The sequence below is a fragment of the Tamandua tetradactyla genome, chromosome 14 (assembly GCF_023851605.1).
Source record: "Tamandua tetradactyla isolate mTamTet1 chromosome 14, mTamTet1.pri, whole genome shotgun sequence".
Lineage (NCBI taxonomy): Eukaryota > Metazoa > Chordata > Mammalia > Pilosa > Myrmecophagidae > Tamandua > Tamandua tetradactyla.
Window position 1 is genome coordinate 43,994,379 of NC_135340.1, and position 23,163 is coordinate 44,017,541.

General features: G+C 36.8%; 1 protein-coding gene across 1 annotated transcript; it reads right to left on the reverse strand.

Moving 5' to 3' along the window:
• Positions 1-21,665: 21,665 nt before the first annotated feature.
• On the reverse strand, positions 21,666-22,604 carry LOC143655043 (olfactory receptor 4F3/4F16/4F29-like). Its single transcript, XM_077126603.1, has one exon. It carries the CDS (start codon positions 22,602-22,604, stop codon positions 21,666-21,668), a length of 939 nt encoding a protein of 312 aa, XP_076982718.1.
• Between the last annotated feature and the right edge of the window lie 559 nt (positions 22,605-23,163).

Genomic DNA, 23,163 nt, shown 5'->3' on the forward strand with positions numbered 1-23,163 from the left:
AACATCTTCTAATAATTGGAAGAATTCTTGTTTGGTCTTCAAACATAGTTCTACACAAGTGCTGAAGAGGGAGAGCCCTCTGCCAAGTTTTCCTGAGCCTCTAATTTATCCCACACTAGACAAAAATAATCCATTTCTATTTCTCCCAAAGTTGTGACAATTGCATCTGTGTTTTCTGCTCACTACCACTTTTGTTGTCAAAATCGTTCATGACCCATTTTGAATTTTATCATAATCGTCAGTGTTTCAGTTTCTTATGATCACTCAAGGATTCTCAGAGTTTACTAGGTAAAGCAACATTTTTACTATGTGTTCCAAGTGTCAAGTTTCAGGGTTTGTCTCAGAAATCATTAATTAATGTTCAGCCATTAATTAAGACTTCAAAGATGAAAATTTTAGCCCAGAAATCAAGGGATGTTCCAATCATGTAATTGGAGAAGATTCTTGCCTTGAGCAAGTCTAACTTGATATTTCTTGCCTTACTACAATTTTACATATTCTTGCCTCTTGCTTGCATTTCTTCCTAGTGATACTTTTTAATGAAACTTTTTAAAATTTAGAGTAATTGGTAAAGGGCTAAGGAATTTCAAAGCTTTTTGTGACACAAAGTAATGCAAAATATGTATTGACAGATTCTAATGATACCAGTAATGCATGTGTCTTTATGCTTTCTTTATGTTTCTTTGAGATATCTACACTGTAGGTCAGAACAGAAACTGATGTGCTAGAAAGAATGGATCCTTTCTTTCTGATATGGTTACACCCAGTGAGCAAAAAGAAGGCTGATAGCTCTGATAGAGAATTATCTGTTCCTCAGCCAGAGACATAGGCATAAGTCATTTATATTTTTGCTCCTTAATTAGTCATGTTTATAGTGCTAATCTACTACACAGGAGTCATTGAATGAATTAAGAACGGTGAAAAACTTTGAAAATATTTTTATATACTCTGAACTTCAGGCTTAATACTATCACCTGCTGGATAGAATTTCAGAATCTCAGATCCCTTAAAGTGACTGGAAATTTAACAATGGACTTAAGACCCTAATGGGTCTCTTCTTTTTTGGATTTAATCTTCCTTTCTGTGTAGAATAGAAATTTATATTTTGGAGACAGAATGCTGCTTGTTTTATCTCTATCACAGCTGGAAACTGGTAGTGATAATTAATCCAAAGTTGGGTCTAATAAAAGGTGGTATTGTCTAAATTCCATGTAGAATTAAATATAATCAGAGAGACTTCTATATTTCCCTTTTTAAAAAAATATGGACTAATCAGACTAGTGTTATTCTAATTGGAATCAATCTGTTTATTCATTTGGCCAGCTACTTGTTGTTCTCATGAATTTCTTATTTCTTAGAAGAAAAAAGATCTCTTCAGTTATGGTCATGCTAGCCACAGCTAAACATTCACTATTTTATTTTCTTTTGTGCTCAGGGGTGGACTCATTTGAAATTTCTCAGATTCTACATTGTGCTAACTGATTATTAATAATAATTTATGAATTAAAAACTCCCAAAGAGAAATAATATATATTATGGCAAAGAGTGAAATATGTAATTATGGACTGTTGCATTCCAAGTGAATGATGTTTCTAATTATTTCAAAAAGAGATGCAAAAGAATATTTACCAAATCAATGGCCACATATTATATACTAAAACTGTGTTAATCTGCTCTATCAGACCTACCACTTTTTCACCAGCTTCAACAAAAGTTACTACTGGTTGAATAGTAACATTGTCAACCTCCAGGATCTGACTGACTTTTGTGGGGGGCAGACAGTGAATTCAATGGAGCTGTGTTGGGGGCAGCCATTTATATATATTTTAGGTATGTCTGGATGACCACCAACCATCCAGAGTGCAATATAATTTTTTTCTTTAACTGAATCCTCAATTAGGTTATTGCTTGTGTATAAAAGTGTTACTGATTTTTGCAAATTAATTTTTTATCCCATCACCTTGCTGAATTTATTAACTCAAGTAACTTTGTTGTAGATTTCTCAGGATTTTCCAAGTATAACATCATATTGTCTACAAATAATGATGCCTTCCCATTTCAGATGCCTTTTATTTCTTTTTCCTGTTTAATTGATCTAGCTAGAACTTCTAGTACAATTTTGAATAATAGTGGTGACACAGGGCATCGTTGTCGTATTCCCAATCTTAGGAGGAGAGTTCTCAGTCTCTCTCCATTTAGTATGACTCTGGCTATTGGTTTTTTCATATATGCTCTTTATTATATCGAGGAAGTTACCTTTGATTCCTATCTTTTGAAGCATTTTATCAGAAAAGGATGTTAAATTTTGTCGAATGCTTTTTCAGCATCAATCAAGAAGATTTTGTGATTTTTCACTTTCAATTTATTAATGTACTGTATTACATTAATTGATTTTCTTATATTGAACCATCCTTGCATTCTCGGTATAAATTCCACTTGGCCATGTTGCGTAATTCTTTTCATTTGTTGTTGGATTTGATTTGCTGGTGCTGTGCTGGGAATTTTTGCATCCATGTTCATTAGGGAAATTGGCCTATAGTTTTCCTTTCTTATAGTATTTTTACCTGGTTTTGGTATTAAAATGATCTTAGCTTCATAAAATTAGTTAGGTAGTGTTCCTTTTTCCTCATTCTTTGGAAAAGTTTGAGCAGGATCATTGTTAGTTCTTTTGGAATGTTTCATAAAATTTCCCCATGAAGCCATCTGGCCCTGGGCTTTTCTTTGTAGGGAGATTTCTGATAACTTATTGAATCTCTATACTGATTGGTTTGTTGAGGTCTTCTATTGCTTCCTGAGGCAGTGGACCTTGATTGTGTGTTTCCATGAATTCATCCATTTCATCTAAGTTGTCTAGTTTGTTGGCATATAGTTGGTTCTATTATCATCTAATGACTTATTTCTTCAGGGTCTGTGGTAATGATCCCCTTCTCATTTATGATTTTGTTTATTTTCATCCTCTCTCTTTTTTTTCTTTTTCAGCCTTGCTAATAGCCTATTGTTTTCATTGATTTTCTCAAATAATCAACTTTTGGTTTTGTTGATTCTTTCTATTGTTCTTTTGCTTTCCCATTCATTTAACTCTGCTTCAATCTTTGTTATTTCTCTTCTTCTATTTGCTTTGGGATTAGTTTGCTGTTCTTTCTCAAATTTCTCCAGGTGACCTAAGTTCCCAATTTTTTCTCTTTCTTGTTTTTTTAATATCGGCATTTAGGGCAATAAATTTCCCTCTCAGCACAGACTTTGCTGCATTCCATACATTCTGATAAATTGTGTTCTCATTTTCATTCATCTCCAGACAGCTGCTGATTTCTCTAGCAATTTATTCTTTGACTCACTGGTTGTTTAAGAGTATGTTATTTAATCTCCATTTATTTATGAAAGTTCTCATTCTTTGATGGTTATTGATATTCAGCTTCATTCCATTGTGATTAGAGAGAGTGCTTTGTATAATTTCAATGTTTTTAAGTTTATAAAGACCTGTTTTGTGCCCCAGCATGTGGTCTATCTTGGAGAATATAGTTCCATGGGCATTAGAGAAGAGTGTATATTGTCGTGTTTTGGAGTTTAATGACCTATAAATGTCTGTTAAGTCTATATTCATTTATCAAGTTGTTTAACTTCTCTATTTCCTTGCAGATCCCCTGACTGGTTGTTCTGTCTATATAGGAGAGTGATGCATTGAAGTCTCCTGCTATTACTGCTGAAACATCTATCACTTCCTTTAGTTTTAAAATGTACATCTTATGTACTTTGAAGTTCCTTGATTGGGAGCATAAATATTTATGATTGTTATTTCTCCTTGGTTAATTGTCTCTTTTATTAATATATAGTGTCCTGTTTGTCTTATATAATATCTTTACATTTAAAGTTGATTTTGTCCAACATTGGTATAGCTACTCCTGCTTTCTTCTGGTTACAACTTGCAAGAAACTTCTTTTTCCATCCTTTCACTTTCAATCTATCTGTATCCTTATGTCCAAGATGAGTCTCTTGTAAGCAGCATATTTCTGGATTATATTTCTTAATCCATTCTGCCAATATGTACCTTTTAATTGGTAAGTTTAGTCTGTTAACATTCAAAGTTATTATTGAAAAGGCATTTCTTGAATCCACCATATTATCAGTTTTATTTTATTTGTCAGAAATATATATATTCTTTCCCTCTTTCACTTATCCTTTAAGTTACCCTGACTGGTACTCTTCAATTCTGTGCCCTCCTCCAGACTCCCTCTCCTGTCTTTTTTTTTTCAGCTGGGTTAACTCCCTTTAGTATTTCTTGTAGGGCCAGTCTCTAGCTGACAAATTCTTTGAGGATTTGTTCATCTGTGAAATTTTTAATTTCTTCCTCAGTTTTAAAGGACAATTTGGCTGGGTACGGAATTCTTGGCTGGAAATCTTTCTCTTTCAGGATCTTAAATATATCATACCACTGCCTTCTCACCTCCATAGTGCCAGTTGAGTCACCTGAACTCAGTCCTAAGTGACTTTCCTTGTATGCAGTAGATTGTTTTTCTCTTGTCACTTTCAGGACTTCCTGCTTCTCTTCAACATTTTGCAGACTGATTAGTACGTGTCCTGGGGAAGACCTCTTTGAGTTTGTTCAAAGGCCTTTATAAGTGTCGTGAAGTTTCACCCCCATTATATCCTCAGCTAATCTTTCTAGACCTTTACATTTCTCTTCTTCTTCAGGGACACCAATAATTCTTTTATTTTTGTGCTGTTTTGTTCATTATTTCCCTGAGATCCAATTAAAATTTTTCCATCTTTTTTGCCATTTGCTGTTTTGACTGTTCAAAATCCTTTGTCATGCTGTCTATTTTGCTTGTTTCTTTCTTCTGCCTCCCCAATCTGCTGTTGTATACCTCTAGTATATATATATATATATATATATATATATATATATATATATATATATATATATATATATGTATGTATGTATATATATATATGTGTGTACTAGAGGTATAAAACTATATATATTTTGTTTTGTTTTGTTTTGTTTGTTTGTTTGTTTTTGTGCATGGGCAGGCATCAGGAATTGAACTCAGGTCTCTGGTGCAGTATATTTTTCATTTGGTCTACAGCATCTTTAATCTCTGTGATATCTGATATTTTTCTATGTTTTTCTTTCAAATTCCTATTTATGACCTTCTAGTGTCTTCCTGATCTCCTATGTGTCAATAACTACTCCATTTATTTTATTTAGTAGAATTATATGAGCATCTTTGATTAGTTGTTCTAAAGTCTGTGTCTCCTTCAGTGTCTTAATTTGGTTATCAGGTTAGGCTATATCTATCTGTATCATGACATGCTTAGTGATATTCTGTTCTCTTCATAGCATGTAAATGTCTTGATTGGTTTACTTTGGAAGTTAATTTACTTCAGTAGCCTAAAGCTTTTTATTTGTGGGGTGGATATTGAGCAGGATGTGAAGCAGGGCACAACAGTGCAGTGATGCATTGCAGCACAGGTACTGACACAGGTTTGGAATGCTACACTGGTGCCTGTGAGAAGGGGAACACAGTGGCAGTGAAGATGTGGTTGTGCAGCTGCATAGGTCCGGGGGGCAGGGCCCTTGTGTGCACTGGTCATGGGCATGGGATTTTTGTGCACATGTGTAGAGCTCAGGGCAGCAGGTTGGCATTGTGCATGCATAGGCTGTGGGCAGATCTGGCCAATATGTGGAGGTTGGTGCTTGCCCAGAGCTGGGGAGCATGACTGGGGGTCATGAACATGCATAGATCTGGCAGGACCATAAATTGATGTGCATGTGCACAAAGTTCAGGGGGTGGGGTGGAGTTGCATGACTGTATGGGCTGGGGGTGGGTGTAGCCTGGGTATGGAAGTAAGCACCTGCAGACTTTAGGTGCTGGTGATTGCTTACAGGGGACAGGGAGGGGGAGGTAGTTCATGGGGGGCAAGACTGCATTTTTTCTGGAGAGATGGGTTGGGTTGGGTCAGGCTTGCACATGTTTGGGATGAGGGTGTGGGGCAGGAGTGCATGTGAGGGGTTGGCAGGGAGGGGGCGCTTAGAGTGCATAGAGGGGCATTAGTGGTGGGATTCAAGTGCATGGGGTGATTTTGGGGTCACAGGGCTGTGCTGATGAGGGTGAGGCATTCAAGGAATGAAGCTTGGCTTACTTCTTTGGCCCTGTCTCCCTGTCTGTGCACTCCTGAGGGCTCTAGGCTTCTGTATTAAGCTGTTTGCACCAGAAAGATGGTCTTTGGTTCTCTGTTTCTCAGTTCCTCAGCTTTTTCAACCAGGCCCTCCATACGTGGTGCAGAAGACCCTCCCAGGTCACTTACACCCTGGAATTGCCATCTCAGTTACCCTCCCATCCTTTCTCTAGCTGTTCCTTGGAGCAGGGGTGAACTAAATCTATCTTATTCCACCATATTCCAAGAAACCCTGTTTGTTTGTTTGTTTGTTTATTTATTTATTTATTTATTTATTTATTTATTTATTTATTTTACATGGGCAGGCAGCAGGAATTGAACCTGGGTCTCTGGCATGGCAGGCAAGAACTCTGCCACTGAACCAGGGTGGCCCACTCTCTCTTTATTTTTAATAGCAAAAAAAAAGAGCTAAGAGTATGCATGGGTGGTTCAGTGGTAGAATGCTCACCTCCCATCCAGTAGACCTGGGTTCAATTCCCAGGCCATGCACTGATCCTCCGAAAAAAAGTTGGCTTAAGAAACCCTTCCATGCCCCTACTTCACAAGACATTTTCCTACTTGTATTATTTATTGTTTTCTTTTCACATTTTCATTTTTAATCCTTCTAGAACTCACCTAAATGTATGGTAGAGATTCAGTTTCATGTGTCTGAATAGTGAGTCATTCATACCATTCCTTCATAATTCATCCTTATCTCACTTATTTATGAAGTTAACTTTAACTTTTATTAATTCTACTTAATAAATGAATCTGATGTTGTCACCAATTTATTCCATTTGTCCATTTGTGTTTTTTTGTGAAAACATCACACTATTTCTCTAGTCATTCCATTTCCTAGCTATAACTAAAAATAACAGTAAAAAAGTATATTAAGCCCACTTCTTGAAATCCTTGAGCAGTCCCTGCACTGATCAAGATGGTGGAGTGTGGTGCTTCAGAAATCTGTGGCAGAAATACCTTTCCTAAAGTGCCAGGAAATAGTTAAAAGGATGTGGTAACCAGGAAAACATTGAATCAAGAAAATCTCTACTTAAAGGGGGTGAATCTGTGGCATCCTGGCTGACCCCTCCACCCGTCTCTTACAGGCTCAGAAAAGAACCCACAAGCATTCCCAATGCAGACCTCTGATCCAAGATCAGGGAAAATAAGAGGAGACTAGCCCACATGCATATACTAGGGGTATAAGTGGTCCATTATGTCTGGTGGTGTCTGAGTGACACACCATTCTAGAACTTGCCCTACTGTATAAGACAACTCAGAAAACCCTGCTTTGGAATGCTGCCTCAGGCAAGATATTTCTAACTGTAGAACATAGAGTGCAGTGCCCAGGAATATGAGTAAACACATTTTAAGGAAGAGTAGACATTTGTATGCATGTAAACAGAGGGATCCCTAAGGTCATGTATACATCTCAAGACAAGATGCAAATGCCCAAAAGACCAGGGAAGCTTTAACTCTTTCACCTGGACTGACTATCTGAAGTCATTGAATGGATAAGCTCTGAAGAAGAGTGCTTGCACAGGTCAGTCTGCAAAGAATGGGATAGATGTTTTGTTATTTGTTTTATTCTGTGTGTGTGTGAGAGTGTATGTGTCACCTCTTGGGATGCAAGGAAATCTCTGTCATCATATTAGCTTGAGATAAGCTTAAGGAATAGTGCTTCATAGTCTAAATTCGTGAAAACATGTTAAAATATCAACATACCTAGGTATAATTAACCCATATTATACCATATTATAATCAAACTATCAAATGCCAAAAAATAAAAGGAATTCTGAATACCACAAGAGAGAAGGAATGGTTCACATACAAAAGAGCCTCAATACAATTTAGTGCCATTTTCTCATTAGAAACCATGGAAACCAGTGGGATGACACATTTAAAGTGCTGGCAAAAAGATTTACCAGCCAAGAATTCTATAGCCAGCAAAACTGTCTTTCAAAAATTAGGGAAATATGATGACATCCCCATATAAACAAAACTGGAGGGATTTTCATCATTACTATACCAACTCTACAGGAAATGCTAAAGAGAGTTATGCAGGTTGAAATGGAAGGACACTATACAATACGTCAATGTCACATGGAGACAGAAGGTAAAATGCAGGTTTCCAATGACATATGGCAAGGGAGATAATGTATAATGGGTACAGGATTTATGTTTAGAGGAATGGGGTAGTTTTAGTCTTGAAAGATAGAGAAGGTAATGTAATGTTATGAATGTGATTAATCCCATTGAATGTTATGGTGGGAGTGGTTGAGTTGGGAAAATTTATGTTGTTTATATGTTCCCACAATTTTTCTAAAAAGCACAACTAAAAAACAATGGAAATTAATTTAATATATGATCCTGTGTTGGATCTAGCAAAGGAGGAAGAAAGGTTCAAAGAGACTTTATTGGGACATATGAAAACATTGGAATACAGACTGCAGGCTCTACATCAATGTTAAATTTCTTGAACTTGATAGCTGCACCTAATTTAGGCTATTCCTTGTTTTTAGGAAATGTACATGCAGACTACATTCAAGTGTTCAGAAAATGGATCACTAAAAAGATAGAAAAGATTGATAAATAGAGTAGATAGATGGATAGATAGATAGATGGATAGATGATAGATAATAGGTAGTAGGCTGGTTTGAAACTATTATGTACTGCAGAAAAGTCATATTCTTCTAATCCTGATTCAGTATTGTATGGTGGAAACTGATTAGACTGATTTCATGAGACTGGAATTCAATTGTGAGTGTGACCTTTTGATTATATTACTCCATGGAGATGTGATATGCCCAACTGTGGGTATGACCTTTTGATTAGATGGAGATATGATTCATCCACTCAAGGTAGGTCTTGATTAGTTTACTAGAACCTTTAAAAATGGAAAACATTTTGGAAAATTATCAGATGCAAAAGCTTGGAGAACAATTGCTTCAGAGCTGACAGAGATGGAGAGTTTTGGAGATGCTTGGAGTGCCAACAGAGAGAGCAGATGTCTAGGCAGGGATGCTCAGAGCAGAGCCCAGCATATGTCACCATGTGCCTTCCCATGACATACTAAGCAAGCCAGAACCCAGAGTTAGTGTCCTGGATGAGGTAAGTGAAGGCCCACAGATGCTAGGAAAGGAAATTGCTGGCAACAGAAACTGGAAACAACAGAACCAGCAATAACAAATGGCAGACAACAGCCTTAGGCCTTCCCAAATACAGACTTCAATTTTCCTTGAGTCAATACATCTTTCTCTGATGCCATAGTTTGGACATTTTTTATGGTCATAGAACTGTAAACTAGTCACTTAATAAATTCTCCATTCAAAAGCCATTCCATTTCTGGTATATTACATTCTGGCAGCATTTAACAAACCAAAACAGATTTTGGTACCAGAGAAGTGTGGTGCTGCTGTGGTTTGCAAATACCAAACATGTTGGAAAGACTTCTTAAATGGATAAGGTGATGTCATGGTCAGGTTCTTGTGTCAACTTGGTCAGGTGGTGGTACCTGTTTGTCTGGTTGGGCAAGTGCTGGCCTGTCTGTTGCTATGAGGACATTTCATAGAATTAAATCATGATCATATTGGCTGTATCCACAGCTGATTCCATTTGTAATCAGCCAAGGGGAGTGTCTTCTGTGATGAGTGATACTTAATCTAATAACTGAAAGCCTTTTAAGGAAGATTCAGAAGACAAAGGCTCTCTTCCTGCTTCAGCTGGTGAGCCTGTCCTGTGGAGTTCATCCAGACCCTCCACTGGAATCATCAGCTTCACAACCTGCCCTACAGAGTGTGGACTTTATGTTCCCACAGTTATGTGAGACCCTTTTATAAATTTTATATTTATGAATATTTCCTGTTAATTCTGTTTCTCTAGAGAACCCTACCTAATACAGGTGTACATTCTAGATAAACTGTGAGGAGATTGATAGAGAAGGCCTAGTTTGCTTTGAAGAGACTGTTGGTGGAAATGTGGTCTCACAAGATACTTTTGATGAGGCCTTAGGCAGAAATGAGGACTGTGTCATTTCAAATTGGAAGGAAGGTGACCTGTGTTTTCAAATGGCAGATAATTTGACAAAATTGTGTACTACCATTGGATGGAAGTTAGAATTTAAAAGCAATGATCCAAGATACTTAGCTGAGGAAATTTCCAGGCTAAATGTCAAAAATACAGCCTGGTTTCTCTTTCAGTTTATAGAAAAATACAAGTGGAAAGAGATAAGTTGAGAACTGGACTCTTGGGTACAAATAAACCAGAAATTGTTGATCTGGAAAATTCTGGGTTTTGAAAAGGGGATACCCCAGAGAATAGTGACCCATGGGGGGATTTAATCATATATGGAAGCAGTCAGCCATTACAAGACAAGAGAGAATTGAAGTTGGCATTATCCAGAAAGGATTTGTGGAGAATCTTATTGTCTGATGGTTTTGATACCTGTTTGCTTTATGGAAAGCCAACAAACTTTTTTGCTAAATCTGTATGAGTGGAACAATTGCAACTCTGGACTAAAATAGACAGAAAAGGGTCAAATGGAAGGAACTATGACTTCAAAGTCACAACCATGGAAGCTAATGTATGAAGGCAAGAAATCTTGGAGCAGGAGAGCAGACCAACCCATGCATGTGGGAAGAGTGATTTTGCCATAGAATCACAGAGAAGATCTTCCTCCTTGATGTTCAGGAAGAGTCTCAGTACCCTAGATCTTGGAAAGGGTAGAGGGCATAAATTAGGGTTTGGGGAGAGCCTTGTGATCACCCCTCTGTTCTGAGGGTGTGAGTGTGTGCCCCAGAGATAGCAGGGAACCAGGATTCTTCCCCAATGCTTGAAGAGGATGGAACTGAGAAAAAGGTCATCCCCCTAATGTGCCCCAATATTGCAACCCTCACCCCAAAGTTTTCAGAAATCAAGGCTGTTACATAAGCCCTTGGAAAGGGTTGGACTACCACTTCACAAAGCTGTGAATATAAGTGATTCTCAGACTTCGAAATCAAATGGAATTTGTCCTGCAGGTGTTTGGCACAGTTTTGATACTCTGACTCATACTTTCTTTTAGATATCTCTCTATTGAAATGGGAGCATGACAAAGGGACATAAATATCCCTTATTTGTATATTGGAAGCAGATAACTTTTCACTGAGTTTCACAGGTCAAAGCCAAAGGTCAATATTTTACTTTATAACAGATCATGTTTGTAAATGACTTTGATGTCATTTCTGACTTTATTTTGTATTTGTATTTTTACTGTGATGTTTAAGGATTTTGTGATGTTGTGATGAAATGAATGCATTGAATATATGGAAAGAACATATCTTTTGCATGTCCAGAGTACAGAATGCATTGGTTTTAAAATGTTATGTACTGGGCAGGCCAGGTTATGGTGACTCAGCAGACATGTTGGAGACCCAGGTTCATTTTCTAGTGCCTGCCCATGAAAAAAAAATGTTGTGTACCCCCAGAAAAGTCTTGTTCTTTTAATCCTGATTCAATATTGTAGGGTGAACATTTTGATTAGATTGTTTCCATGGAAATCGACCCACTCAAATGTGAGCGTGAATTTTTTATTAGATTATTCTGTGGAAATGTGACACATCCAATTGTTGGTGTGGCCTTTAGATTAGATGAAGATGTGACTCTACACACTCAAGGAAGGTCTTGATTAATTTACCTTTAAAAGGGGAACAATTTTGGAGAAACTGCAGATGCAAAAGCTTGAGAACAGTTGTTCAGAGTTGACAGAGATGCAGACATGAGGAGATACTTGTAGTGTCAACAGATAGAGCAGACACCTAGATATGGATGTTTGGAAATGCAGAGCCCAGCGTACATCATCATGCACCTTCCTATGAGATGCTAAGCAAGTGAGAATCCATAGTTGTGGCCCAGAGGACCTAAGTGTAGGCCTACAGATGCTTAGAGAGGAAACCACTGACATTACAAACTGGAAGCAATGGAATCAGGAACAAGTACTGGCAGACATGAGCCACGTGGCAAACACCAACCTTTCTTGAGCCAAGGTATCTTTCTGCAATGCCATAATTTGGACAGTTTTATGACCTTAGAACTGTAACCTTGAAACTCAATAAATTGTCTTTTAAAAGCCATTCCATTTCTGATATGTTTCATTCTGAAGAAGGTTGTGATCCAACAAAAGGGGCTTCACATAGAGCCAAGAATCAACAATAGCTCTTGACTGGCAAACTTGATGGACTTTGGACCAGCTCTGAGAAGGATTTTTTGCTTTTATTTCTTTTTCTTAAGAATCCCATTTAAAAAGTAGGCAATCTCAGTTTTCAGCCCTACCACAGGCAAGTGTGGAATTAAGAAATGACTACATAACTCATAGAGGAGTGATGGAGAGTTCCCTAAAGGGTGTATCTTCCCCAAATGGGGTGGGGAATCAAGGCACAGCACAAGTACTATCTCTCACTCAGAGAATTTACACTCAAGGGGCTGGGATATCAGCAGCAGATTTAAACTACAGAAATCAGGGTGCAACTTGTCTCAAACATGCAGCTGTTTCAACTTGCAAAAAGCATCAGCCTATCTCAAATATGCTCCTGGCAGGAAAGAAACAGGGGGCAGCTAGAGAGTTCTATATTGTTTCCAGACAGCAGGAAACAAGGAGCTGAAATGTGGCTCCTCCCCCAATCCCCATAAAAAGAAGGGACAAGGCCCAGGATAAGCAGTGATTGTTATTTAGAGAATTTAGAACCCAGGAGCTGGAAAACATAAACATTTTAAGCCTGACTTCAGCCTCAACCTCTGTCTCAAACATGCTTTTGTCAGGGACAGGATCTACTGAGGAATAAAAGCACAGTATCAGTTTATGCATGTGAGGAACAGTGAGCTGACAAGCACCATATGCTAGGCAGAAATAGAAAAGCACAGAATTAAGAGGTTTCACAGGAAAGACTGAGTCACCATACCAGGTCTCTTCCTCAGGGATCACTGATACTGATTACACCCACTTTGAGTCCTGGGCCTGTTTTGTCTGGGGAAATCTCACTGGAATCAATCTTATCTGGGGGGATCCTCCTCCCTGAGCCAGAACTCCAGATAACATTTGCTAGAGGTATTGAAAGGGATGCTAAAATTATGCACAGACCAAAACCAAAACAAAAACCCCCAGCATATCAACATTCCCTAAAGAAGAGGGAAGAAAGAGCTTCTGCCTCAGGGTGTAACAACTAAACACAAAGAAGTGCAATATCAATTACATCCATATAGTCAGGGCAAGAATCATCAAAACAAGTTCTAAAAATTTCTGATCAGTTAAATAGAAGCTATGATAGAGTTCTAGAACAACTTGAGTCAATTGTCAAAGAATAATTAGAGAAAAAAAGACAACCAACAAGAAAACTCTAAGTTAAAGAGGGAAAAGACCTTCAGAATAAGCTAATCAAGAAAATTAGACACCAAGACACCACCAAAAACTTACATGTCATTCTAGGAAACATGAAGATACGGCCCAGTCAAAGGAACAAACTAACAATTCAAAAAGATACAAAAAAACTATTAATTAAAGCTATTTAACAAATCTTCTATATTAATTTAACAAGTTGAAGGGATTGTGGCAAAAGAAATGAAGAATATAAAGAAGATACTGGGTGACCATGAAAAAGAACTCAAAAGCTTACAAAGACAAATGGCAGAATCCTAAAGAACACCTAGGGCAATTTATAAGGTTCCACAAGGGTTCTAGGCACTACAGTAACCTTTCAGAACCTATAACCTCCAGATGGGTCCCTGGTCCAGATAAGTCCTGACATCTAGTCCAGCCCTTCCAGAACATCAGATAGTTCCATGTCCCAACCCCATATCAGTGACAGACCCCTCCAAGACCAAAAATTTATAATTGCCATAGCCCAAACAACCCCAATGAGAGGTATGGAAAGATCAAAGGTGATGGTGGAATTATACATACAAGAAAGGATTTGACAAATGAATATGAATGCTGAATCATTACATTGATCTCTTTTAGTCTCCAGTGTTTTAAATCAGCTAGAAGTAAAAACCTAAAATTGTGACATTGTAATCCATGTCAAAGTTTGACATATGTTCTACAACTGATTGCAGTGCTGTGCTTGGAAATTTATAGCTTTTTCGTATCTATGTTATTGTTCACAAAAAAAGAAGGAAAAAAGTCAATTGTGATGATAAAAAAGCATTGAAGCCCTCTAGCCTCCTATATTCTGGAGCAGCTAGAAGGAAAAATATGACAGGTTCATATGGTAGCCCATGACACACTCTGGGATCTATCCTGTAACCTCTTTTTGAAGAGTGCTTTGAGAACTATTGCTTTTTTATTTCTTTGCTTTGTATATATGTTATACTATACAATAAAAATGTTTAAAATAAGACAAGTGTAGGTTCTTGAAGTGGATATGCTCTCAAAATATCAGAACAGCATAAAACCAAACCATTTGTGTGGTCTACACCTTTTCTAGTGATGGGTTTCCATGTAGACACTTAAGAACCCACTATACAACCTAGTCTCACTTGACAAAAATAGGAGTACTTGAAATTTGAAAGTGATATTAAAGTGAAAATTAATGATTCTATTTATTCAAAGGGGAAAATGGTGATTCCACATTGTTTCTTAGGGCTCAAATCAACATCTTTATTGATAAATATATGTTCAACAGAAATCTTGTATTATATTTTAAACATAAAAATGATTTATCCCATCAGAAGAAATATAAAGTCACACATAATAACCAGCTTTTCTTGGATACCTTGGTAGTTAACTATTTTGTCTAACCATCTAAATAGCCATCATGCAATACATGAAACCATGTGGAACACATCTGAGTGGCCATTCATTCTGGCACATTTATTCACTCCCATAGGCTGCACCAAGATAACTTGGCAAACAATATACACCTTCATTTTGTATATATTTCTATCTGCTGTGCTTTCTTTTATTAAAAGAGAAAAAATAAACCACTCATCCAGTTAATGTTTGAACCATACAGTTAGTGTTTCCAGTTATAACATTTCTAATCACAGAGAATTGTACTTTTAATTCCACATAATCATCAACGTTTTTGTCATGGTCTGAACAAAATACTCCTCTATATGTAAGGCCAGTAAATGCAATATCACAGCTTGGCATTTTGTTTACCTGACAGCAACCTTCAATGAAGATGCCTCTTAGGAATGGTGCCACTTAAGTCGGGTTGTTTACTCACTAAGCTGAATCACATGTAATTTCTATGTTTGCATTCCATTACCCTGCTTCCCAACATCTTTGAGTTTCTTCCCAGGCAGTAGGTTAAATAGGAACCAGCACTTTGTCAATATTTTACAGCATTTTTTTCAAAAATGCGTTCACTTTGTAAAACCAAATAAAGACTGTTTCCTTAGAGGATGCTCGAAAAAAGATGAAAACAAATGGCAGAACTTATGGGAATGAAAGGCATATTAAAAGAGATGAAAAACAGTGGAGATGTACAACAACAGATTTGAAGGGACAGAAGAAAGGATTAGTGAACTAGAAGACAGGACATCTGAAATCTTACACACACAAGAACAGATTGGGAAAAAATAGAAAAATATGAGCACGGTCTCAGGAAATTGAATGACAACATGAAGCACGTGAATATACATGTTATAGGTGTCCTGGTGGAAAACAGAAGGGAAAAGAAGCAGAAAAAAATACTAGAGGAAATAATCACTGAAAAACTCCCAAACTTATAAAAGACATCAAATTACAGATGCAAGAAATACAAGGTACCACAAACTGAATAGATTCAAATAGATCTTCTCCCTGACACTTAATAATCATGTTTTCAAATGCCAAAGACAAAGTAAATTCTGACAGCAGCAAGAGAAAAGTAATCCATTTCATACAATGGAAGTTTAATAATACTAAGTGTGGATTTCTCATCAGATACAATGGAGGTGAAAGGACAGTTATATGATATATTGATGACACTGAAAGAAAAGAAGCTCCCAACATGGAATTCTATATCCATTACAGCTGTCCATCAATAATGAAGAAAAGCCTGAAATATTTACAGATAAACAGACAGTGAGAATGTTCATGAACAAGAGATCTTCTGTACAAGTAATACCAAAAGGAATGCTACAGGCATTAAGTGATTAATGGATTAAAATCACCAGTAAAAAGACACAGACCAGCAGAATGAATGAAAAAAAAACAGGATCCATCTATAGGCTGTCTAAAAGAGAATAATTTTAGACCCAAGGACAAAACTAGGTTGAAATGGAAAAGTCCTAAAAAGATATTTCACATAAACAGCAACCAGAGTTAGCTATACTAGTATCAGACTAATTAGACTTCAAATGTTAAACAATTAAAAGAGACAAAGAAAAACACAATATACTAGTGAAAGGGACAATTTATCAAGAAGACATAATCATAAATATGGCACTCAGCCAGAGTGTCCCAAAACACCTGAGGCAAACACTGACAATACTGAAGGGTGAAGCAGACACCTCTACAATAATTGTTGGAGTCTTCAATACACCACTCTCATCAACAGGTAGATCATCTAGACAGGATCAATATGGAAACAGAGATCATGAATAATAAACCAAATGATCTATAATTGATAGTCATCTACAGAACTTTTCACCACAAAACAGCAGGATAGATACATTTCTCAAATACTCATGGATCATTTTACAGGAATGTCCCCTTGTTGGTGACAAAGCAGATCTCAATGAATTAAAAAAGATTGAAATTATACATAACACTGTGTCAAATAATAATAGAGCAAAGTTGGAAATCAATAACAGGTGGAAGCCTGGAAAATTCATACATGGAACCTAAACAACACACTCTTAAACAACCAATGGGTCAAGAAAGAAATCACAAGGAAAATCAGTAAATATCTTGAGACAAACAAAAATGAGAACAGAATTTATATAAACTATCAGATACAGAAAAGCAATGCTGAGAGTAAAAATTATTGCCCTAAATGTATATACTAAAAAAGAAAAAAGAGGAGGCCATGGTGGCTCAGTGGCAGAATTCTTGTCTGCCATGCCAGAGACTGAGGTTCAATTTCTGATGCCTGGCCATGCAAAAAAAAAAGAAGAAGAAGAAGAAGAAAGAGCAAAACTTGATAGTTGGAGGAATTATTGAAAAAACAAATTCACCCCAAAGGAAACAGAAGGAAAGACATAAGAAAAAATAGAAAAGAAATAAATGAAACTGAAAACAGCAAAACTACAATTTGGTTCTTTAAAGTAATCAATAAAACTGAAGGGTCCATAGCTAGATTGTGGGAAAAAAAACTGAGAGGATACAAATAAAGAAAATTTAAAAATGGGAGGTGGGACATCACTACTGATGCCATAACAGTAAAGGAGATAATGACAAGATACAATGAGCAACAATATGCTAACAACTAGACAACTTAGACAAAATAAACAACTTCCTGGAAAAGTATGAACAAGCAACATTGACTCCAGAAGAAATAGATTTGTCAATTAAAACAACAAAAAAGAAATAGAACACCCCAACAAACAAATCACAGTTAAAGTGATTGAATCAGTCATCAAAAACCTCCCCCCCAAAAATGTCCAGGACCAGATGGCTTCACGTGTGAATTATACTAAGCATTTAAGGAAGAACTAGACTTCAATAAAATTACGCTTTTTAAATGACCAATTTTTCAAATTAAATTTCTTTTCAATTTTTAAATCAAATGAAAAAATAAATAATGGTACCAATTGTGCTCAAAGTCTTCGAAAAAAGCAAAAAGGAGGGGAAGCTACCTAATTCATTCTATGAAGCTAGCATCACCCTAAAACAAAAGCCAGGCAAAGATACTATGAGAACAGAAAATTACTGACCAGTTTCTTTAATGATCATATGTGTAAAATATTCAACGAAATGCTTGCAAATTGAATACAGTACACATTGAAGGAACTGTATACTAACCAAGTGTGTTTTCTTTGAGGTATACAAAGGTTGACTCAACACAAGAAAATCATTAATGTAATACACCACACATCAGTAAATCAAAGTGGTAAAACCACCTGCTCATCTCAGTTGACTCCCAGGAGTGCAAATCTTCCTGACAACATGGAACGGGACTCCCAGGGATGAGCCTGACCCTGGCATCATGGTATTGAAAAAGACTTCTTGACCAAAAGTTGAAAGATAAATGAAATAAAACAAAGTTTTGGTGACTGAGAGATTTCAAATAGAATTGAAAGCTCATTCTGGAGGGTATTCTTTTGCACTATATAAATATCCCTTTTCAGCTCTTGGTGTACTGGAGTAGCTAGAGGGAAATACCTGAAGCTGTTGAACTGTAATCTAGTAGTCTTGATTCTTGAAGATGATTTTATAACTCTATAGCTTTTATGAGGCGTGTGATTTTGGAAACTTTGTGGCTGACACTCTCATCACCCGGTATATAGACAGATGAGTAAGAAAATACAGTCAAAAAATAAATAATATTTTATTAATAATGAATAATAGGAGTGACATAGGTGGTATGGTGTGCTTTGATTGTTCTTTTTTACTTTTATTTTTATTGTAATTTTTTGGAGACATGGAAATGTATAAAAACCTATTGTGATGATAAATGCACAACTATATGGTGATATATGAACCACTGATGTATACTTTAGATGATTATATGGTATATGAATATATCTCACTAAAATTGCATTTTATAAAAAGAAAAAATGAGTGGCTATAGAAAGCTTTAGAAGTTTTCAGGGAGTAAATTCTGTTTTCGTGGGTTTACAAAAATATCAATTAATGAGAATGAAAAAGAAACTATGAGATGTGCTAAAATTGTGGAAAAGTTTTCACAGCTCAGCTTTGATGAGTTTATTTCTTTAAAAACGTTAGAAATTCTTTACTGCCAAATATATTAAAGCAAGAATAGAAAATAGGATTTCTCTGTTACAATAACTTGAAAACTTTATCTTGGTGTTCTCATTCTCTTCTTGTTTTGTTTTGTTCTTTGGTTTTTGGGTTTTTTTTCATAGGCATGTACCTGGAATTAAACCCAGGTTTCCAGAATGGTAGGTGAGAATTCTGCCACTGAGCCACTGTCACAGCCTCTTCATTCTGTTCTTTTTTAAAAAATATTTTTATTGACAAATCTTCACACACATACAGTCCATACACCGTGTGTAATCAATGGCTCACAATATCATCACATAGTTGTGTATATTCATCATAATGATCATTTTTAGAACATTTGCATCATGCCAGAAAAAGAAAAAGAGAGAAAACCCATATATTCCATATCCCACACCCACCCCTCTCATTGACCACTAGTATTTCTATCTACCACTTTACTTTACTCCTTACCCTCCTTACTACTTATTTATTTGTATTCATCTTTTACACATCTGTCCATACCCTGGATAAACAGAGCATCAGACACAAAGTTTTCACAATCACACAGTCATATTGTAAAAGTTATATCTTTAAACAATCATCTTCAAGAGTCCAGGCTACTAAGATACAGCTCAACAGTTTCACGTACTTCCCTCCAGCCACTCCAATACATCATAAACTAAAAAGGGTTATCTTTATAGTTCATAAGAATAATCTCCTGGATAGCCTCTCTACTCTGAAACCTCTCAGCCATTGAAACTTTATCTCATTTCCCTCTTCCCACATTTGGTCAAAAAGGCTTTTTCATTCCCAGGATGCTAGGTCCCAGTTCATCACAGGATTTCTATTCCACGTGACCAGGGATATTTACACCCCAGGAGTCATGTCCCATGTAGCAGGGAGGGCAGGGGGATTCTTCAGCACAGGAGAATGTTTTGTCCCTTACACTGACTTTATGTGCCTCAGATTGTTTTAAGATCAAATGCCTATGAAATAGCTCAGGTTGCTTATGCTGTTTGTTTTTAAACATTATATTGTCACTCTGATAAAGAAAGTGCTACAGCTGTTCTTGTTCCAAGATATTTATATTACCTCCACAACTACTTCATCCAAGTGACCATTCCCTTTTTTCTTTTTGGTCATTCTTTTTTGATAAGTAATTTATGATAGCTTTTTTATATTTTGCCTTCCCAAGATTAGACCCTAAATTCAGGAAAAAATAAAAATGGGAGAAGGAGTAAGTAGGTCACTTAACAAGGACAGTTTAGTGAAGATAAACAGGACATTCAACAACAAATATGTAGGAAAGGGAATTTATCAGAGAGTTCAATACTTGCTCTTGCCACATGCTTCCAGTCATTTAGTACAACAAGTATAATTTTTTCTAAATTAGTAATAGCCTGCCATTTAACCTGGTTACCTATTTTCTCACAGTAATGCAAAAAGAATCAAAACACCATCCTATGTACACTCACAACATTGCTTACAGCCAGGTCCTCCATGGCAGTCACAGTTCGATCATGGATTGTGAAATCAATTTATTGGATTGTGTCCAGAAGTTTTTAACAGAAGGAAGAAAATGGGAAAGTAAAAAATAAAATGAAATAAAATTTCCTAAGGATAGAAATTGTGAGAAATTTTATTCCATATGTTTGAGGGAAGCATATACTTTATTCCTTAATGTAAGTCAACATCAAAAAGTGTGAAAGCCACTGCTGTTAGTGAATCCCCTTGACATTTAGCAACTCTCCCCTTACATTCTATATATGAATCCATGTGACAAAACACAAAAGTTGATCAGGACATGAAGCCAGTGAAGTAGATGTCTTATAATAACTAAAACAGAGCAATTTAAAAGAGGCAGCAGTAAAAGGGGGATAAAAGGAAACAGAGCAGGAAGTAAAAGAATGCATATGAGAAGACAAGAATACAGCAGACCAAGGAGGAGAAAAAGCAATCCTGGAAGAGGAGCAGATAAAAGAAAGAAAATCCTCCTAGTCCAGAGACCATTGAGCTATTGATGAAGTAGGAAAATAAAGAAATTGGAAGAAAGGAGGAATGAAGATTTAATAAGCTTGAGTAGTATAATGCAAATCATGGAGAAACATCATGTTTTCCACATTTTTCTTTGTATTTTAAGAACAGCACACATATCTCCTACTCAGGGAATGCACCCATTAACTTCAGTGTGAATGCTCTCAAAGATTCTACCCTCTCTGCAAACCCAGCCAAAAGTGGGGTGGTGTGGGGACCACAGCTCTGTCCAGTGAGGAAACTCAATTTCAATTTCTCTTAACAAATGTCCCATATATTACTGACAGGAATACCAATTGGTGAGACAGATTTCTGCTAAAAGAAAGAGACTTCTCCCTCTGAGAAGACATTACAGAAGCCAGCCTTCTTTTGCATTCTTAATAATAATTACTTCATTGAAATATTATTCCCTAGGAATTGTGGCATAGATTTAATGTAATCTGTGGTTTATAAACATTTTATATGAAACTCCTTCTCTCTTTTCAGAAGTGAATTTCACTCACTCCTAAGTGAGTGGGAAAATACACTCTTTATCAGTGTGAATAATCAAATCAAGAGAGGGTAAAGGAGAGCTTTCTCTGAGTTGAAATTCCAATAGTCAAGGAGGAGACTTCAAAAGGCAATCAATCACTTAAAACATCTTTCCATAACTTACTAGCTGTCTGCATACTCTCCTAATCGCCACCTTCATTTCTTGATTCCTGAATGTATAAATCATAGGATTCAGGAAAGGTGTGAGAACTGCATCAAAAATGACTAGAAACTTATCCAGAGGTATGGAAGGAGATGGCCATGTATAGAAGAATATCAAAGGACCAAAAAACAAAACCACCACAGTGATATGAGCTAAAAGTGTGGACAGAGCCTTGGATGAACCAGCTGAAGAGAGTTTCTGAACACTGAGAATGATGACAATATAAGAAATGATCAATATGAAGAAGGAACCCACAGAGATGAATCCACTATTGGTTGTGATCATAAACTCCAGTTGGTAGGTGTCAGTACAGGCAAGTTTGATTAACCGAGGAAAGTCACAGTAAAAGCTGTCCAACACATTAGGACCACAAAAGGTTAAGTTTACTACAAAAGCCAATTGAACCAAAGAATGAATGAGGCCAACCACCCAGGCAGCCACCAAAAAGAAAACGCACATCCATGGGCTCATGATGGTCAGATAGTGGAGGGGCTTACAAATGGCCACATATCTGTCAAAGGCCATGGCTATGAGCAGCACCATCTCCACACCACCAATGCCATGGATGAAGAAGATCTGAGTGATGCAGCCTCCAAATGAAATGACTTTGCGCTTTCTAAAAATGTCAAAAATCATCTTGGGAGAAATTACAGAAGAAATACACAAGTCAGTTAGGGAGAGGTTGGCCAATAGAAAGTACAAGGGGGAGTATAAGTGAGGGTCAAAAGTCACTGTGAGCAGAATGAGGGAGTTTCCCACCATGCTTGCCACATAAAACATTGAGGAGAACACAAAGAGGAAAAGCTGGAGTCCCCATGAATTGGTGAGTCCCAGGAACACAAACTCTGACACCACAGAGTGATTCACTCCATCCATTGGCTTTGTTACCAGGACTACCTGATGGAAGGGAATGGGAAAAAATATGTTATGATGATGATATTTATAAATGCTATTTCTATAAATGGCTTAGAGGGAGAAGCCAAATTTTGACAGCCTATTTCCATTTAAGCATTACATCTGACTTAAAATGCTCATGACCTTTGAAATTGTGATCACACCAAGAAGTTGGTGGCTGTCACATGCAGCAGTTCTCCATCACCAAGTCGTCTCTGTATTTAATATCCCTTCTTTCCTCCTAGGGTAGTTGCTGCAATGTTCTTTATGAGATAGAAGATAGTCACCATGGGTTACAGCGACTCCTTCAGACTTTTGGTACAGACTAACATAGCCTGGCCCCAGTTACATAAAATTAATTACTACTGCATCCACTTCCAATCCTAACAACTTTATTGTGGCAGACAGACCTCTCCTCCTTTCCTTCATATTCCCCACTTTGGGAATATATTTACCTGAGGGCTTATTAAATCTTTACCACATCTGTGAAGTTTTGCTTTATGTTACCATTGTTTATTTTAGTATCTTGTATTGTCACGAA